The sequence below is a fragment of the Salmo salar genome, chromosome 22, assembly GCF_965601325.2.
Source record: "Salmo salar chromosome 22, fSalSal1, whole genome shotgun sequence".
Lineage (NCBI taxonomy): Eukaryota > Metazoa > Chordata > Actinopteri > Salmoniformes > Salmonidae > Salmo > Salmo salar.
The window spans coordinates 56,550,747-56,568,563 of record NC_138312.1 but is presented as its reverse complement, the minus strand read 5'-3'; the positions used below and the strand labels follow the sequence as shown (position 1 = coordinate 56,568,563).

The window sequence follows — 17,817 nt, the reverse complement described above, 5'->3', positions numbered from 1 at the left end:
CTGATGTAATCTTCATGTTCAGTATAATGAGTGAATGGGGTCAGGTAGGACTGATGTTATCTTCATGTTCAGTATAATGAGTGAATGGGGTCAGGTAGGACTGACGTTATCTTCATGTTCAGTATAATGAGTGAATGGGGTCAGGTAGGACTGATGTTATCTTCATGTTCAGTATAATGAGTGAATGGGGTCAGGTAGGACTGATGTTATCTTCATGTTCAGTATAATGAGTGAATGGGGTCAGGTAGGACTGATGTTATCTTCATGTTCAGTATAATGAGTGAATGGGGTCAGGTAGGACTGACGTTATCTTCATGTTCAGTATAATGAGTGAATGCGGTCAGGTAGGACTGATGTTATCTTCATGTTCAGTATAATGAGTGAATGGGGTCAGGTAGGACTGATGTTATCTTCATGTTCAGTATAATGAGTGAATGGGGTCAGGTAGGGTTGATGTAATCTTCATGTTCAGTATAATGAGTGAATGGGGTCAGGTAGGACTGATGTTATCTTCATGTTCAGTATAATGAGTGAATGGGGTCAGGTAGGACTGATGTTATCTTCATGTTCAGTATAGTGAGTGAATGGGGTCAGGTAGGACTGATGTTATCTTCATGTTCAGTATAATGAGTGAATGGGGTCAGGTAGGACTGATGTTATCTTCATGTTCAGTATAATGAGTGAATGGGGTCAGGTAGGACTGATGCGTCTGATAAAATACTTAACGGCTATGCAACGGCTATGCAACTCTAAACAACTTGGGAGAAGATGGTGGATGTCAGAAAGAAGATGGTGGATGTCAGAGAGAAGATGGTGGATGTCAGAGAGAAGATGGTGGATGTCAGAGAGAAGATGGTGGATGTCAGAGAGGAGCTGGTGGATGTCAGGGAGAAGATGGTGGATGTGAGAGAGAAGATGGTGGATGTCAGAGAGGAGCTGGTGGATGTCAGAGAGAAGATGGTGGATGTCAGAGAGAAGATGGTGGATGTCAGAGAGAAGCTGGTGGATGTCAGAGAGAAGATGGTGGATGTCAGAGAGAAGATGGTGGATGTCAGAGAGGAGCTGGTGGATGTCAGAGAGAAGATGGTGGATGTCAGAGAGAAGATGGTGGATGTCAGAGAGAAGATGGTGGATGTCAGAGAGAAGCTGGTGGATGTCAGAGAGAAGATGGTGGATGTCAGAGAGAAGATGGTGGATGTCAGAGAGAAGCTGGTGGATGTCAGAGAGAAGATGGTGGATGTCAGAGACAAGATGGTGGATGTCAGAGAGAAGATGGTGGATGTCAGAGAGAAGCTGGTGGATGTCAGAGAGAAGATGGTGGATGTCAGAGACAAGATGGTGGATGTCAGAGAGAAGATGGTGGATGTCAGAGAGAAGCTGGTGGATGTCAGAGAGAAGATGGTGGATGTCAGAGAGAAGATGGTGGATGTCAGAGAGGAGCTGGTGGATGTCAGAGAGAAGATGGTGGATGTCAGAGAGAAGATGGTGGATGTCAGAGAGAAGATGGTGGATGTCAGAGAGAAGATGGTGGATGTCAGAGAGAAGATGGTGGATGTCAGAGAGAAGATGGTGGATGTCAGAGAGAAGATGGTGGATGTCAGATAGGAGCTGGAAGATGTCAGAGAGGAGCTGGAAGATGTCAGAGAGGAGCTGTTCAGTATAATGAGTGAATGGGGTCAGGTAGGACTGATGTTATCTTCATGTTCAGTATAATGAGTGAATAGGGTCAGGTAGGACTGATGTTATCTTCATGTTCAGTATAATGAGTGAATGGGGTCAGGTAGGACTGATGTTATCTTCATGTTCAGTATAATGAGTGAATGGGGTCAGGTAGGACTGACGTTATCTTCATGTTCAGTATAATGAGTGAATGGGGTCAGGTAGGACTGATGTTATCTTCATGTTCAGTATAATGAGTGAATGGGGTCAGGTAGGACTGATGTTATCTTCATGTTCAGTATAATGAGTGAATGGGGTCAGGTAGGACTGATGTTATCTTCATGTTCAGTATAATGAGTGAATGGGGTCAGGTAGGACTGACGTTATCTTCATGTTCAGTATAATGAGTGAATGCGGTCAGGTAGGACTGATGTTATCTTCATGTTCAGTATAATGAGTGAATGGGGTCAGGTAGGACTGATGTTATCTTCATGTTCAGTATAATGAGTGAATGGGGTCAGGTAGGGTTGATGTAATCTTCATGTTCAGTATAATGAGTGAATGGGGTCAGGTAGGACTGATGTTATCTTCATGTTCAGTATAATGAGTGAATGGGGTCAGGTAGGACTGATGTTATCTTCATGTTCAGTATAATGAGTGAATGGGGTCAGGTAGGACTGATGTTATCTTCATGTTCAGTATAGTGAGTGAATGGGGTCAGGTAGGACTGATGTTATCTTCATGTTCAGTATAATGAGTGAATGGGGTCAGGTAGGACTGATGTTATCTTCATGTTCAGTATAATGAGTGAATGGGGTCAGGTAGGACTGATGCGTCTGATAAAATACTTAACGGCTATGCAACGGCTATGCAACTCTAAACAACTTGGGAGAAGATGGTGGATGTCAGAAAGAAGATGGTGGATGTCAGAGAGAAGATGGTGGATGTCAGAGAGAAGATGGTGGATGTCAGAGAGAAGATGGTGGATGTCAGAGAGGAGCTGGTGGATGTCAGGGAGAAGATGGTGGATGTGAGAGAGAAGATGGTGGATGTCAGAGAGGAGCTGGTGGATGTCAGAGAGAAGATGGTGGATGTCAGAGAGAAGATGGTGGATGTCAGAGAGAAGCTGGTGGATGTCAGAGAGAAGATGGTGGATGTCAGAGAGAAGATGGTGGATGTCAGAGAGGAGCTGGTGGATGTCAGAGAGAAGATGGTGGATGTCAGAGAGAAGCTGGTGGATGTCAGAGAGAAGATGGTGGATGTCAGAGAGAAGCTGGTGGATGTCAGAGAGAAGATGGTGGATGTCAGAGAGAAGATGGTGGATGTCAGAGAGAAGCTGGTGGATGTCAGAGAGAAGATGGTGGATGTCAGAGAGAAGATGGTGGATGTCAGAGAGAAGCTGGTGGATGTCAGAGAGAAGATGGTGGATGTCAGAGAGAAGATGGTGGATGTCAGAGAGAAGATGGTGGATGTCAGAGAGGAGCTGGTGGATGTCAGAGAGAAGATGGTGGATGTCAGAGAGAAGATGGTGGATGTCAGAGAGAAGATGGTGGATGTCAGAGAGAAGATGGTGGATGTCAGAGAGAAGATGGTGGATGTCAGAGAGAAGATGGTGGATGTCAGATAGGAGCTGGAAGATGTCAGAGAGGAGCTGGAAGATGTCAGAGAGGAGCTGGAAGATGTCAGAGTAGTCTAACTCTCAGAAATGTGTTACAGAGTGAAAGGTTATAATGGTATAAAACACAGGGGGAAGTTAAATAAGAGAGGCATCAGTGTGCTGAGTCCTGAAGCCTCGTAGACTTGACACATGGGCCTCAGAGACTTCCACATAATTGGAGGAGCCTAGCTAACTCTCATCTGAATATGGAAAATGGTTTCATCAATGTAATTAACAAGAATACAGATTGGCACACACAAGTGCACACAAACAAACACACTAGCACACAGGCACAGGCACATGCCCAAACCAAACACACACAGACACCTCACAACGGACAGGCTTATTTCCTTATTCCCTAATAGCCTTATTCCCTTATTCCCTAATAGCCTTATTCCCTTATTCCCTAATAGCCTTATTCCCTTAATCCCTAATAGCCTTATTCCATTATTCCCTTATTCCCTTATCCCCTAATAGCCTTATTACATTATTATCTTATTATCTTATTCCCTTATTCCCTAATAGCCTTATTTCCTTATTCCCTAATAGCCGTATTCCCTTATTCCCTAATAACCTTATTCCCTTATTCCCTAATAGCCTTATTCATTTATTCCCTAATAGCCTTATTCCCTTATTCCGTAATAGCTTTATTCCATTATTCCCTTATTATCTTATTCCCTTATCCCCTAATAGCCTTATCCCATTATTATCTTATTATCTTATTCCCTTATTCCCTAAGAGCCTTATTTCATTATTCCCTTATTCCCTTATCCCCTAATAGCCTTATTCCATTATTCTCTTATTATCTTATTCCCTTATTCACTAATAGCCTTATTCCATTATTCCCTTATTCCCTAATAGCCTTATTCCATTATTCCCTTATTCACTAATAGCCTTATTCCCGTATTCCCTTATTCCCTAATAGCCTTATTCCATTATTCCCTTATTATCTTATTCCCATATTCCCTAATAGCCTTATTCTCTTATTCCCTTATTTTCTTATTCCCTTATTCCCTTATTCCTTTATTCCCCAGCACTAAATGGAAATGTGGGAAGATAAATAAGAGAGAAGCTAGCATGCAGACAGACAGAGAGAGACAGAGGGACAGAGGGACAGATGGAGAGACAAACTGAGAGACAGACAGACAGACAGACAGCCAGACAGCCGGCCGGACAGTCGGACAGACAGAGAGAGACGGACGGACAGACAGAGAGAGAGAGAGAGAGAGAGAGAGAGAGAGAGAGAGAGAGAGAGAGAGAGAGAGAGAGAGAGAGAGACAGACAGACAGCCAGACAGCCAGACGGACAGACGGACAGACAGAGAGAGACTGACTGGACTGGATACTATTCACTGTCTGTAACATCTGTGGCATCGCAAGAGAAGCCTGCTGGATGTGTTGTATTAACACAGGACACTGACACACCTTGTGTTGTATTAACACAGGATACTGACACACCTTGTGTTGTATTAACACAGGATACTGACACACCTTGTGTTGTATTAACACAGGATACTGACACACCTTGTGTTGTATTAACACAGGATACTGACACACCTTGTGTTGTATTAACACAGGATACTGACACACCTTGTGTTATGTTAAAAGGATACTGACACACCTTGTGTTGTATTAACACAGGATACTAACAAACCTTGTGTTGCATTAACACAGGATACTAACACACCTTGTGTTGTATTAACACAGGATACTGACACACCTTGTGTTGTATTAACACAGGATACTGACACACCTTGTGTTGTATTAACACAGGATACTGACACACCTTGTGTTGTATTAACACAGGATACTGACACACCTTGTGGTGTATTAACACAGGATACTAACACACCTTGTGGTGTATTAACAGCAACAAACACTAACACTACACATCCAAGTATATCTGACCAAATTATGAAAGACAAGAATTGTAATTTTGAATTCCGTAAAGTGAGTGTTGAAGAGGTGAAAACATTATTGTTGTCCATCAACAATGACAAGCCACCGGGGTCTGACAACTTGGATTGAAAATTACAGAGGAAATTAGTGGACGATGTTGCCACTCCTATTTGCCATATTTTCCATCTAAGCCTACTAGAAAGTGTGTGCCCTCAGGCCTGGAGGGAAGCAAAAGTCAATATGCTACCTAAGAATAGTAAAGCCCCCTTTACTGGCTCAAATAGCCAACCAATCAGCCTGTTACCAACCCTTAGTAAAGTTTTGGAAAAAACTGTGTTTGACTAGATACAATGCTATTTTACAGTAAACAAATTGACAACAAACTTTCAAGCACAGCACTTATACAAATGACTGATGATTGGCTGAGAGAAATCTATGATGAAAAGATTGTGGGGGCTGTTTTGTTTTGACTTCAGTGCGGCTTTTGACATTATCGATCATAGTCTGCTGCTGGAAAAACGTATGTGTTATGGCTTTACACCCTCTGCTATATTGTGGATAAAGAGTTACCTGTATAACAGAACACAAAGGGTGTTCTTTAATAGAAGCCTCTCCAACATAATCCAGGTAGAATCAGGAATTCCCCAGGGCAGCTGTCTAGGCCCCTTACTTTTTTCAATATTTACTAATAACAGCTTTGAGTAAAGCCAGTGTGTCTATGTATGCAGATGACTCAACACTATACACGTCAGCTACTACACTGACTGAAATGACTGCAACATTCAACAAAGAGCTGCAGTTAGTTTCAGAATGGGTGGAAAGGAATAAGTTAGTCCTAAATATTTCAAAAACTAAAAGCATTGTATTTGGGACAAATCATTCACTAAATTCTAAACCTCAACTAAATCTTGTAATAAATAATGTGGAAATTGAGCAAGCTGAGGTGACTAAAAACTGCTTGGAGTTACCCTGGATTGTAAACGTTCATGGTCAAAACATATTGATACAACAGTGGCTAAGATGGGGAGAAGTCCGTCCAAGCGCTGCTCTACCTTCTTAACAGCAATATCAACAAGGCAGATCGTACAGGCTCTAGTTTTGTCGCACCTGGACTACTGTTCAGTCGTGTGGTCAGTTCAGTCGTGTGGTCAGATGCCACAAATTGCAATTGGCTCAGAACAGAGCAGCATGGCTGACCCTTGGATGTACAAAAAAAGCTAACATTAATGATATGCATGTCAATCTTTCCTGGCTCAAAGTGGAGGAGAGATTGACTTCATCACTACTTGTATTTGTGAAAGGCATTACATGTTGAAAGCACTGAGCAGTCTGTTTAAGACTATGGGAGGTGCACAGTACTACATAGAGCCATGACTACATGGAACTCTATTCCACATCAGTTAACTGATGCAAGCAGTAGAATCAGATTTTAAAAATACACCTTATGGAAGAGCGGGGACTGTGAAGAGACACACACAAGCACAGACACGATAACATATGCACTATACACACACGTAAACATGTATTTTTGTGTTGTAGTTGTTTTTTGTAATTTTTTACAAATCGTATAACTGCCTCGGCAGCAGCTAATGGGGATCCTAATGGGGATCCATAATAAATACAAATACAAACTACTACTACTGCTAACCACTGGCCAGGCTTTCAGCCCTTCAACATAAACTAACATATATTTCATTCGATCCTCTAGGATCTCTGGGACTGGGTTCTGCTATGAGAAGTCTCTTATTGCTCTGAAACATAGAAACCACATCCCCTCCCCTTCCATCCCATCAACAGAGCTGTGTGTGATCTGACCAAGCCTTAGGGTTAATGGAATAGACAGAGTAGATTTCCCTGGAGAGATAGAGCAGATAACGGTGTGTGTGTGTGTGTGTGTGTGTGTGTGTGTGTGTGTGTGTGTGTGTGTGTGTGTGTGTGTGTGTGTGTGTGTGTGTGTGTGTGTGTGTGTGTGTGTGTGTGTGTGTGTGTGTGTGTGTGTGTGTGTGTGTGTGTGTGTACGTGACTGCATGCGTTAGTGAGGGTGCATACGTGCGTGCACGTGTGCGTGCGAGTGCGTGTGTGCGTGTGTGTGTGCGTGTGTGGGTGTGTGTGTGTGTGTGTGTGTCTGTGTCGCTCCTTCCCGGCCTCCTATCCTGATCGATACACAACGAGAGGCCCAGTGAACCATGTCTAATGGTCACACCATCAGACTCATTATCAGTAGGTTAACACAGGTCCAGTTCCAGCCCACATCCACAGTCACAGCTACAGACACAGCCGTCTCACCTGTCTACTGGCTTTGCCTGCTTCTTACTAATACTATTGAGTCAGGGAGAATATGGAGTCAGGAAGATTATGGTGTCAGGGAGGCTCTGGAGTCAGGAAGACTATGGAGTCAGGGAGGCTATGGAGTCAGGGAGGCTATGGAGTCAGGGAGGCTATGGAGTCAGGGAGGCTATGGAGTCAGGGAGGCTATGGAGTCAGGGAGGCTATATGGAGTCAGGGAGGCTATGGAGTCAGGGAGGCTATGGAGCCAGGGAGACTATGGAGTCAGGGAGGCTATGGAGTCAGGGAGGCTATGGAGTCAGGGAGACTATGGATTCAGGAAGACTATGGAGCCAGGGAGACTATGGAGTCAGGGAGATTATGAAAGCAGATTATTTCTTCAATATATGAACTGTCTATAAGGGTTATAGCTTGTCAGAGAAAGTCTTGTGCAACAATGACTACTACTAAACCTCCAGAGAACATGAGAACATGACAGTGTTGCAGCACAGGGTGGGTATGTGAACACCAGACTACAGTAGTGTATTTTTAATGCTGTAGAACTAACTCACCTTCACATTTCTCCAGTATCTGAATTGTCTCTCCTATCTCCAGAGACAGACCCTGCGTCACGGTCCCTCGAAACGTACAGATCACTGAGGGAAAGAAGAGAGAGAATGAGGGATGAGTTTTCAGACGACAAACAGGTACCAACAAAGGAAGAATTCCATGGTAGAGGGGCACAAAATTGTTTTATTTTAATATTTTTTTTTATCCAGTCGGATAAACACTCCAAACAGCCTACCCGACCACTCAGAGGCGTCCGCATGGTCCTAAAGCACACCGTCACCTCGGTTTGTATCACATTCCAATAATATAGCACACTGTAACCCTGGGGCAGAGAAACCATTCGCCCTATTCACACTGTAACCCTGGGGCAGAGAAACCCTTCGCCCTATTCACACTGTAACCCTGGGGCAGAGAAACCCTTCGCCCTATTCACACTGTAACCCTGGGGCAGAGAAACCCTTCGCCCTATTCACACTGTAACCCTGGGGCAGAGAAACCCTTCGCCCTATTCACACTGTAACCCTGGGGCAGAGAAACCCTTCGCCCTATTCACACTGTAACCCTGGGGCAGAGAAACCCTTCGCCCTATTCACACTGTAACCCTGGGGCAGAGAAACCCTTCGCCCTATTCACACTGTAACCCTGGGGCAGAGAAACCCTTCGCCCTATTCACACTGTAACCCTGGGGCAGAGAAACCCTTCGCCCTATTCACACTGTAACCCTGGGGCAGAGAAACCCTTCGCCCTATTCACACTGTAACCCTGGGGCAGAGAAACCCTTCGCCCTATTCACACTGTAACCCTGGGGCAGAGAAACCCTTCGCCCTATTCACACTGTAACCCTGGGGCAGAGAAACCCTTCGCCCTATTCACACTGCAACCCTGGGGCAGAGAAACCCTTCGCCCTATTCACACTGTAACCCTGGGGCAGAGAAACCCTTAACCCTATTCACACTGTAACCCTGGGGCAGAGAAACCCTTCGCCCTATTCACACTGTAACCCTGGGGCAGAGAAACCCTTCGCCCTATTCACACTGTAACCCTGGGGCAGAGAAACCCTTCACCCTATTCACACTGTAACCCTGGGGCAGAGAAACCGTTCACCCTATTCACACTGTAACCCTGGGGCAGAGAAACCCTTCGCCCTATTCACACTGTAACCCTGGGGCAGAGAAACCCTTCACCCTATTCACACTGTAACCCTGGGGCAGAGAAACCCTTCACCCTATTCACACTGTAACCCTGGGGCAGAGAAACCCTTCGCCCTATTCACACTGTAACCCTGGGGCAGAGAAACCCTTCGCCCTATTCACACTGTAACCCTGGGGCAGAGAAACGCTATTCATAGAGCAAGTGTAGAGGTTTGATGGCTCTATGTGGGTTGGTAGGGCATGTGAATATGATACTGGCGGTCGGTTAAGCCGCTCGATGGTTTTGTTATCTCATCGTCCAGCTCCAGAGACAAAGCAGCAGTAGTTCTACTGTGGAGGTCCAGTCACATCATACTGTAACCCAGAACAACATCACTGCCACTGGCATAGTCACTCTATCAGCCTGACTGACAGGAACAGGCTGGGGCTGGTGGTGGCCTCTTTCTCTGTTCTCTGATCTCTGACCTCTCTCCCTGTCTCTCCCTAACTCTCTCTCTCTGTTTATCTCTCTCTCTGGCTCTCTCTCTCTGGCTCTCTTTCTTTCTTCCCCCTATCGCTCTTTCTCCTTCTCTCTCACACTCTTTTTATTTCACCCTCTCTGTATCTCTCTCTACTCTCTCTTTCTCTCTCTATTCTCTCTTTATCCCTCTTTATCCCACTCTACTCTCTCTCTCTTTCTTCCTCTCTCTCTTCCCCCCTCTCGCTCTCTCTCTCTCTCTCACCCCCTGGCCTGCATCCTCTCTCTCTCTCTCTCTCTCTCACCCCCTGGCCTGCATCCCCTCTCTCTCCCTCTTTCTCGCTCCCTGGCCTGCATCCCCTCTCTCTCCCTCTTTCTCGCTCCCTGGCCTGCATCCCCTCTCTCTCCCTCTTTCTCGCTCCCTGGCCTGCATCCTCTCTCTCTCTCCCTCTTTCTCACCCCCTGGCGTGCATCCCCTCTCTCTCCCTCTTTCTCGCTCCCTGGCCTGCATCCCCTCTCTCTCCCTCTTTCTCACCCCCTGGCGTGCATCCCCTCTCTCTCCCTCTTTCTCGCTCCCTGGCCTGCATCCCCTCTCTCTCCCTCTTTCTCACCACCTGGCGTGCATCCCCTCTTTCTCGCTCCCTGGCCTGCATCCCCTCTCTCTCCCTCTTTCTCACCACCTGGCGTGCATCCCCTCTTTCTCACCACCTGGCCTGCATCCCCTCTCTCTCCCTCTTTCTCACCACCTGGCGTGCATCCCCTCTTTCTCGCTCCCTGGCCTGCATCCCCTCTCTCTCCCTCTTTCTCACCACCTGGCGTGCATCCCCTCTTTCTCGCTCCCTGGCCTGCATCCCCTCTCTCTCCCTCTTTCTCACCACCTGGCCTGCATCCCCTCTCTCTCCCTCTTTCTCACCACCTGGCGTGCATCCCCTCTTTCTCGCTCCCTGGCCTGCATCCCCTCTCTCTCCAGATTAGTGATTCCATGGCTGCCTGTCCTCTCTGTTTTCCATAAAGCTTCAAGCTAAGCCCACTACCAGGAAGTGGACATGCCCTGTCCTCTAATGATGATTCCAGTATATTATAGGACCAGATTAGTGGGCAGACTGAGATACAGACATAGGCAGGAATGGATGGAATCCCTTAGAATATAGAATAGCTGAAGAGCTTTGTTAATGTAATGTCAGTATATTAGCGTAACTGCAACGTGTTAGTACTATGTTATGTTTCATTAAGAAACATTTTTGTAATGGAATGTTGGAATACAGTGAGGATTGTTGCCAGATAAACCAGATCAAAAGGAATAATAAAAACATTTGAGTCGTGAGTCGTGTGTGTTGGACTTGTGTTGTTGTTGCCAGTGTTGTTCGGAGTCATCACATGGAACCATTAAACCAGAGTTCTGTCCCTGGCTGTTCTTTCTGTTCTGGATGCAGAATGTTTGTGGTGTTACTAAGCAACATGCTTCTGAAGCAGAATACAGAATGAGGAACAGAGATTAGAGAAGTCCCTGGCTCCTCCTACTGACACCCTGCATTCCATCAGTCAGAACAACACCACCAACATATAGGCCTGTACAGCTAGCCGCTCACATACACACACACACACGCACACACACACACACACACACACACACACACACACACACACACACACACACACACACACACACACACACACACACACACACACACACACACACACACACACAAGCTGACATCCAGGTGCATGCATCATCTAACAACGAGGGTCTATTTAACCAATAACAGACATCTTGAACTGTGACATACGCTGAGTATACCAAACATCAGTATCACCTTCCTAATATTGAGTTGTCCCCTTTTTGCCCTCATAACAGCCTCAGTTCATCAGGGCATGGACTCTACAGGGTGTCGAAAGCATTCCACAGGTATGTTGGCCCATGTTGACACCAAAGCGTCCCACGGTTGTGTCAAGTTGGCTAAATGTCCTTTGGGTGGTGGACCATTCTTGATACACATGGGAAACTGTTGAGCGTGAAAAACCCAGCGGCATTGAAGTTCTTCTCACAAACGCCTGGCACCTGCTACCATAACCTGTTCAAAGGCATTAATGTGTCTAACCCATCAACCCTCTGAATGGCATACATACACAATCCATGTCTCATGTGTCATCTCAATATTGTTTCTATGCTTAAAAATCCTTCTTTAACTCGTCTCCTCCCCTTCATCTACACTGACGGAAGTGGATTTAACAAGTGACATCAATAAGGGATCGTAGCTTTCACCATGGTTTCATCTGGTCAATGTCAGTGTTCTTAATGTTTTGTATAGTCAGTGTATCTTGACATCAATATTCAGCATCAGTCAAAACACACTACACACTCCCAATGCCACACATACACAGGACTAGAAGCATAGCACGAATCAAAACATATTATCTGTAATGCCATCTGCGTTCTCCAGCTCTGTTCAGACGTCAGACAAAGAGCAGTTTGTGAGGCCATTTAGTGTTCTGATTTACCAAGCCTGACTACATGAAGCCATTTGCACTTCTGCTTCAAAAGCTTTGGGTTAATATTTCATGTGTTGTTGGGAAACACTTCGCCACAGAGTACTGCTGTACACATTTAAAGGACAACTGACTAGTTAAGGATCATATCACATCGACCTTACCTGACACCCTAGACCCTAGACCCACTTCAATTTTCTTACCACCACAATAGATCCACAGACAATGCAATCGCCATCGCACTGCACACTGCCCTGTCCCATCTGGACAAGAGGAATACCTATTTAAGAATGCTGTCTATTGACTAAAGCTCAGCCTTTAACACTATAGTACCCTCCAAACTCATCATTAAGCTCGGGGCCCTGGGTCTGAACACCGCCCTGTGCAACTGGGTCCTGGACTTCCTTACGGGCCTCCCCCCAGGTGGTGAAGGTAGGAAACAACACCTCCACTTTTCTGATCCTCAACACAGGGGCCCAACACAGGGGCCCTCTCCTGTACTCCCTGTTCACCCATGACTGTGTGGCCACACACACCTCCCACTCAATCATCAAGTTTGCAGACGACACAACAGTAGTAGGCCTGATTACCAACAATGACGAGACGGCCTACAGGAGTAGGTGAGGGCCCTGGTGGAGTGGTGCCAGGAAAATAACCTATCCCTCAACGTCAACAAAACGAAGGAGCTGATCGTGGACTTGAGGAAACAACATCCACATCCACATCGACGGGAACACAGTGGAGAAGGTGAAAAGCTTCATGTTCCACGGCGTACACATCACTGACGATCTGAAATTGTCCACCCACACAGACAGTGTGGTGAGGAAGGGGCAACAGCATCTTTTCAATCTCAGGAGGCTGAAGAAATTCGGCTTGGTTCCAAAGACCCTCACAAAATATTTAAGATGCACAATTGAGAGCATCCTGTCAGGCTGTATCACCGCCTGTTACAGCAACTGCACCGCCCACAAACGCAGGGCTCTCCAGAGGGTGGTATGGTCTTCCCAACACATCACTGGGGGCAAACTACCTGCCCTCCAGGACACCTACACCACCCGATGTCACAGAAAGGCCAAAAAGATCATCAAGGACAACCACCCGAGCCACGGCCTGTTCACCCCGCTATCATCCAGAAAGCGAGGTCAGTACAGGTGCATCAAAGCTGGGACAGAGAGATTGAAAAACAGCTTCCATCTGAAGGCCATCAGACTGTTAAATTGCCATCACTAACCTGTTTACTCAACCCTGCACCTTGGAGGCTGCTGCCCTATATACATAGACATGGAATCACTGATCACATTAAATGGAACACTAGTCACTTTAATATTGTTTACATACTGCTTTATTCATCTCATATGTATATACTGTATTCTATTCAACTGTATTTTAGTCAGTAACCACTCCGACATTGCTCGTGCTAATATTTACACATTTTATATGAACCCAGCTGCGTTGCAGTTCTTGTCACAAACCGGTGTGTCTGACACCTACTACCATAACCTGTTCAAAGGCACTTAAATGTTTTGACCATTCATCCTCTGAATGGCACACATACACAACCCATAAAAATACGTTTTTAACTCGTCTCCTCCACTTCATCTACGCTGACGGAAGTGGATTTAACAAGTGACATCAATAAGGGATCGTAGCTTTCACCTGGATACACCTGGTCAGCCGATGTCAGTGTTCATAGCACACTGGCCATGTTAATAATGGAACACTAGTCACTTTAATAATGTTTACATACTGCTTTACTCATTTCATATGTACAGTTGAAGTGGGAAGTTTACATACACTTAGGTTGGAGTCATTAAAACTCGTTTTTCAACCACTCCACTCATTTATAATTAACAAACTATAGTTTTGGGAAGTCGGTTAGGACATCTACTTTGTGCATGACTCAAGTAATATTTCCAACAATTGTTTACAGACAGATTATTTCACTTATAATTCACTGTATCACAATTCCAGTGGGTCAGAAGTTTACATACACTAAGCTGACTGCCTTTAAACAGCTTCGAAAATTCCAGAAAATTATGTCATGGCTTTAGAAGCTTCTGATAGGCTAATTGACATAATTTGAGTCAATTGGAGGTGTATCTGTGGATGTATTTCAAGGCCTATCTTCAAACTCAGTGCCTCTTTGCTTGTCATCATGGGAAAATCAAAAGATCAGCCAAAACCTCAGAAAATAAATTGTAGACCTCCACAAGTCTGGTTCATCCTTGGGAGCAATTTCCAAACACCTGAAGGTACCACGTTCATCTGTACAAACAATAATACGCAAGTATAAACACCATGGGACCACGCAGCCGTCATACCGCTCAGGAAGGAGACACGTTCTGTCTCCTAGAGATGAACGTACTTTGGTGCGAAAAGTGCAAATCAATCCCAGAACAACAGCAAAAGGACCTTGTGAAGATGCTGGAGAAAACAGGTACAAAAGTATCTATATCCACAGTAAATCGAGTCCAATATCGACATAACCTGAAAGGCCGCTCAGCAAGGGAGAAGCCACTGCTCCAAAACCGCCATAAAAAAGCCAGACTACGATTTGCAACTGCACATAGGGACAAGGATCGTACTTTTTGGAGAAATGTCAGCTGGTCTGATAAAACAAAAATAGAACTGTTTGGCCATAATGACCATTGTTATGTTTGGAGGAAAAAGGGGGAGCCTTGCAAGCCGAAGAACACCATCCCAATCGTGAAGCACGGGGGTGGCAGCATCATGTTGTGGGGGTGCTTTGCTACAGGAAGGACTGGTGCTCTTCACAAAATAGATGGCATCATGAGGGAGGAAGAATATGTGGAAATATTGAAGCAACATCTCAAGACATCAGTCAGAAAGTTAAAGCTTGGTCACAAATGGGTCTTCCAAATGGGCATTGACCCCAAGCATTCTTCCAAAGTTGTGGCAAAATGGCTTAAGGATAACAAAGTCAAGGTATTGGAGTGGCCATCACAAAGCCCTGATCTCAATCCTATAGAAAATTTGTGGGCAGAACTGAAAAAGCGTGTGTGAGCAAGGAGGCCTACAAACCTGAGTCAGTTAAACCAGCTCTGTCAGGAATAATGGGCCAAAATTCACAGAACATATTGTGGGACGCTTGTGGAAGGCTACCCGAAACATTTGACCGAAGTTAAACAATTTAAAGGCAATGCTACCAAATACTAATTGAGTATATGTAAACTTCTGACCCACTGGGAATATGATTAAAGAAATACAAGCTGAAATGAATCATTCTCTCTACTATTATTCTGACATTTCACATTCTTAAAATAAAGTGGTGATCCTAACTGACCTCAGTCAGGGCATTTTTACAAGGATTAAATGTCAGGAATTGTGAAAAACTGAGTTTAAATGTATTTGGCTAAGCTGTATGTAAACTTCCGACTTCAACTGTGTAAACAACAAATACACAGTACTGTATTCTATTCTACTGTATTTTAGTCAATGTCACTCCGACATTGCTCATCCTAATATGTATTTATTTCTCCATTCAATTCTTTGACTTTTAGATGTGTGTGTATTCTTGTGAATTGTTAGATATTACAGCACTATTGGAGCTAGGAACACAAGCATTTCGCTACACCGCAATTAAATCTGCTAAATATATGTATGTGACCAATAATATTTCATTTGATTTGATTTTGACACACGTCTACTATCTGTGAATAATTCAATGCATGGACATTACGTGGGTGGTTCATTACTAGGAAAATACATTACATCGAAATATCCTAAGTGAGGTGTGTAGACAGTATGGTATATATGATAATATTGCTTTGGTTGAGACAGGCAGCACGGCATTAAAACTGAATCAACAACATTCAGGGGGAGGTAGATACATATATTATTTTTTTACAGAGAGAGAGCTAGAGACTGAGAGAGACAGAGAAAGAGAGTGAGAGAGAGAGCGAGAGCGAGAGCAAGAGAGAGAAAGACAAGTGACATCAAAATTATCGTTTTAAGCATATTACATTGTTTTTTACATTTACAATATTTACAGACATTTGAATAAAACAAGCTTATAGGCCATTTTGGGTTCTGATGTGGTACGACGGTTGAACTAAACTCGTGAGGCATTTATAAGTTGAATTCTTCAAGAATAAATGAGTAGGCCTATTATATTATTCATTTATATGTAGAAAAATGGATGTGGAAACTGTGGACTGCCCCTTTAAAGAACTCAATAAATTATGTATTTTATCCTAAACCCTTGGAGAATTACACAATCACAAAAACAACGGAATCAATATGGGTACAAATACTCTACTGTGGGTAGCAGCTGTCCTTCTGTCAATGCTAATAATATTTTCAGTTCACTCTGATTTTATTCAAAGGCAGAATTTAAATTTTCTCAGTACATCATGTTTTTTTTTTTCATCATAATGATTTAAAAGAAGTGGTTTATAAAGTGCATTGTGAATGTTGAACACTAGATGGGAGTATATCTGGTACATTCCGAACAACAAGGGGATTCAGAAATACTGACTCAGCCCATTCATACCATAGGCCTGTGATGTAAACTGCCTTGCATTTGTATGACTGAACGTTCTAAAGGTGGGTTTAACTATGAATGTTTAATAACGTCAGGACATACAGTACCAGTCAAAAGTTTGGACACACCTACTAATTCAAGGGTTATTCTTTATTCGTACTATTTTCAACATTGTAGAATAATAGTGAAGACATCAACACTATGAAATAACACATATGGAATCATGTAGTAACCAAAACAACGTTAAACAAATCAAAATATATTTTAAATTAGAGATTTTTCAAAGTAGCCTCTCTTTGCCTTGATGACAGCTTTGCACACTGATTGCAACTCTCAACCAGCTTCATGAGGTAGTCACCTGGAATACATTTCAATTAACAGGTGTGCCTTGCTAAAAATGTATTTGTGGAATTTCTTTCCTTCTTAATGCATTTGAGCCAATCAGTTGTGTTGTGACAAGATAGGGGTGGTATACAGAAGATAGCCCTATTTGGTAAAAATCCAAGTCCATATTATGGCAAGAACAGCTCAAATAAGCAAAGAGAAATGACAGTCCATCATTACTTAAGGACATAAAGGTCAGTCAATGCGAAACATTTCAAGAACTTTGAAAGTTTCTTGAAGCGCAGTCGCAAAAACCATCAAACTCTATGATGAAACTGGTTCTCATGAGGACCACCACAGGAAAGGAAGACCCAGAGTTACCACTGCTGCAGAGGATAAGTTCATTGGAATTAACTGCACCTCAGATACCAGCCCAAATAAATGCTTCACAGAGTTCAAGTATCAGACACATCTCAACATCAACTGTTCAGAGGAGACTGCCTGAATCAGGCCTTCATGGTTGAATTGCTGCAAAGGAACCACCACTAAAGGACACCAATAAGAAGTACTGACTTGCTTGGGGAAAGAAACACGAGCAATGGACATTAGACCTGTGGAAATCTGTCATTTGTTCTGAAGAGTCCAAATTTGAGAATTTTGGTTCCAACCGTCGTGTCTTTGTGAGACGCAGAGTAGGTGAACGGATGATCTCCGCATGAGTGGTTCCCACCGTGAAGCATGGAGGAGGAGGTGTGATGGTGTGGGGGTGCTTTGCTGGTTACACTGTCTGTGATTTATTTAGAATTCAAGGCAAACTTAACCAGCATGGCTAACACAGCATTCTA

The 17,817-nt window shown here is 44.1% G+C and overlaps 1 protein-coding gene across 8 annotated transcripts in view; it reads right to left on the bottom strand.

The window, feature by feature from the left end:
* Positions 1-17,817, bottom strand: part of dock3 (dedicator of cytokinesis 3) — a 366,286-nt gene that overhangs the window by 243,107 nt on the left and 105,362 nt on the right. For all 8 annotated transcript variants that reach the window (XM_045705090.2, XM_045705092.2, XM_045705096.2 and 5 more), the window contains exon 2: positions 8,052-8,135. In XM_045705090.2, coding sequence (XP_045561046.1) covers positions 8,052-8,135 — 84 coding nt within the window. The remainder of the gene's footprint in view (positions 1-8,051; positions 8,136-17,817) is intronic.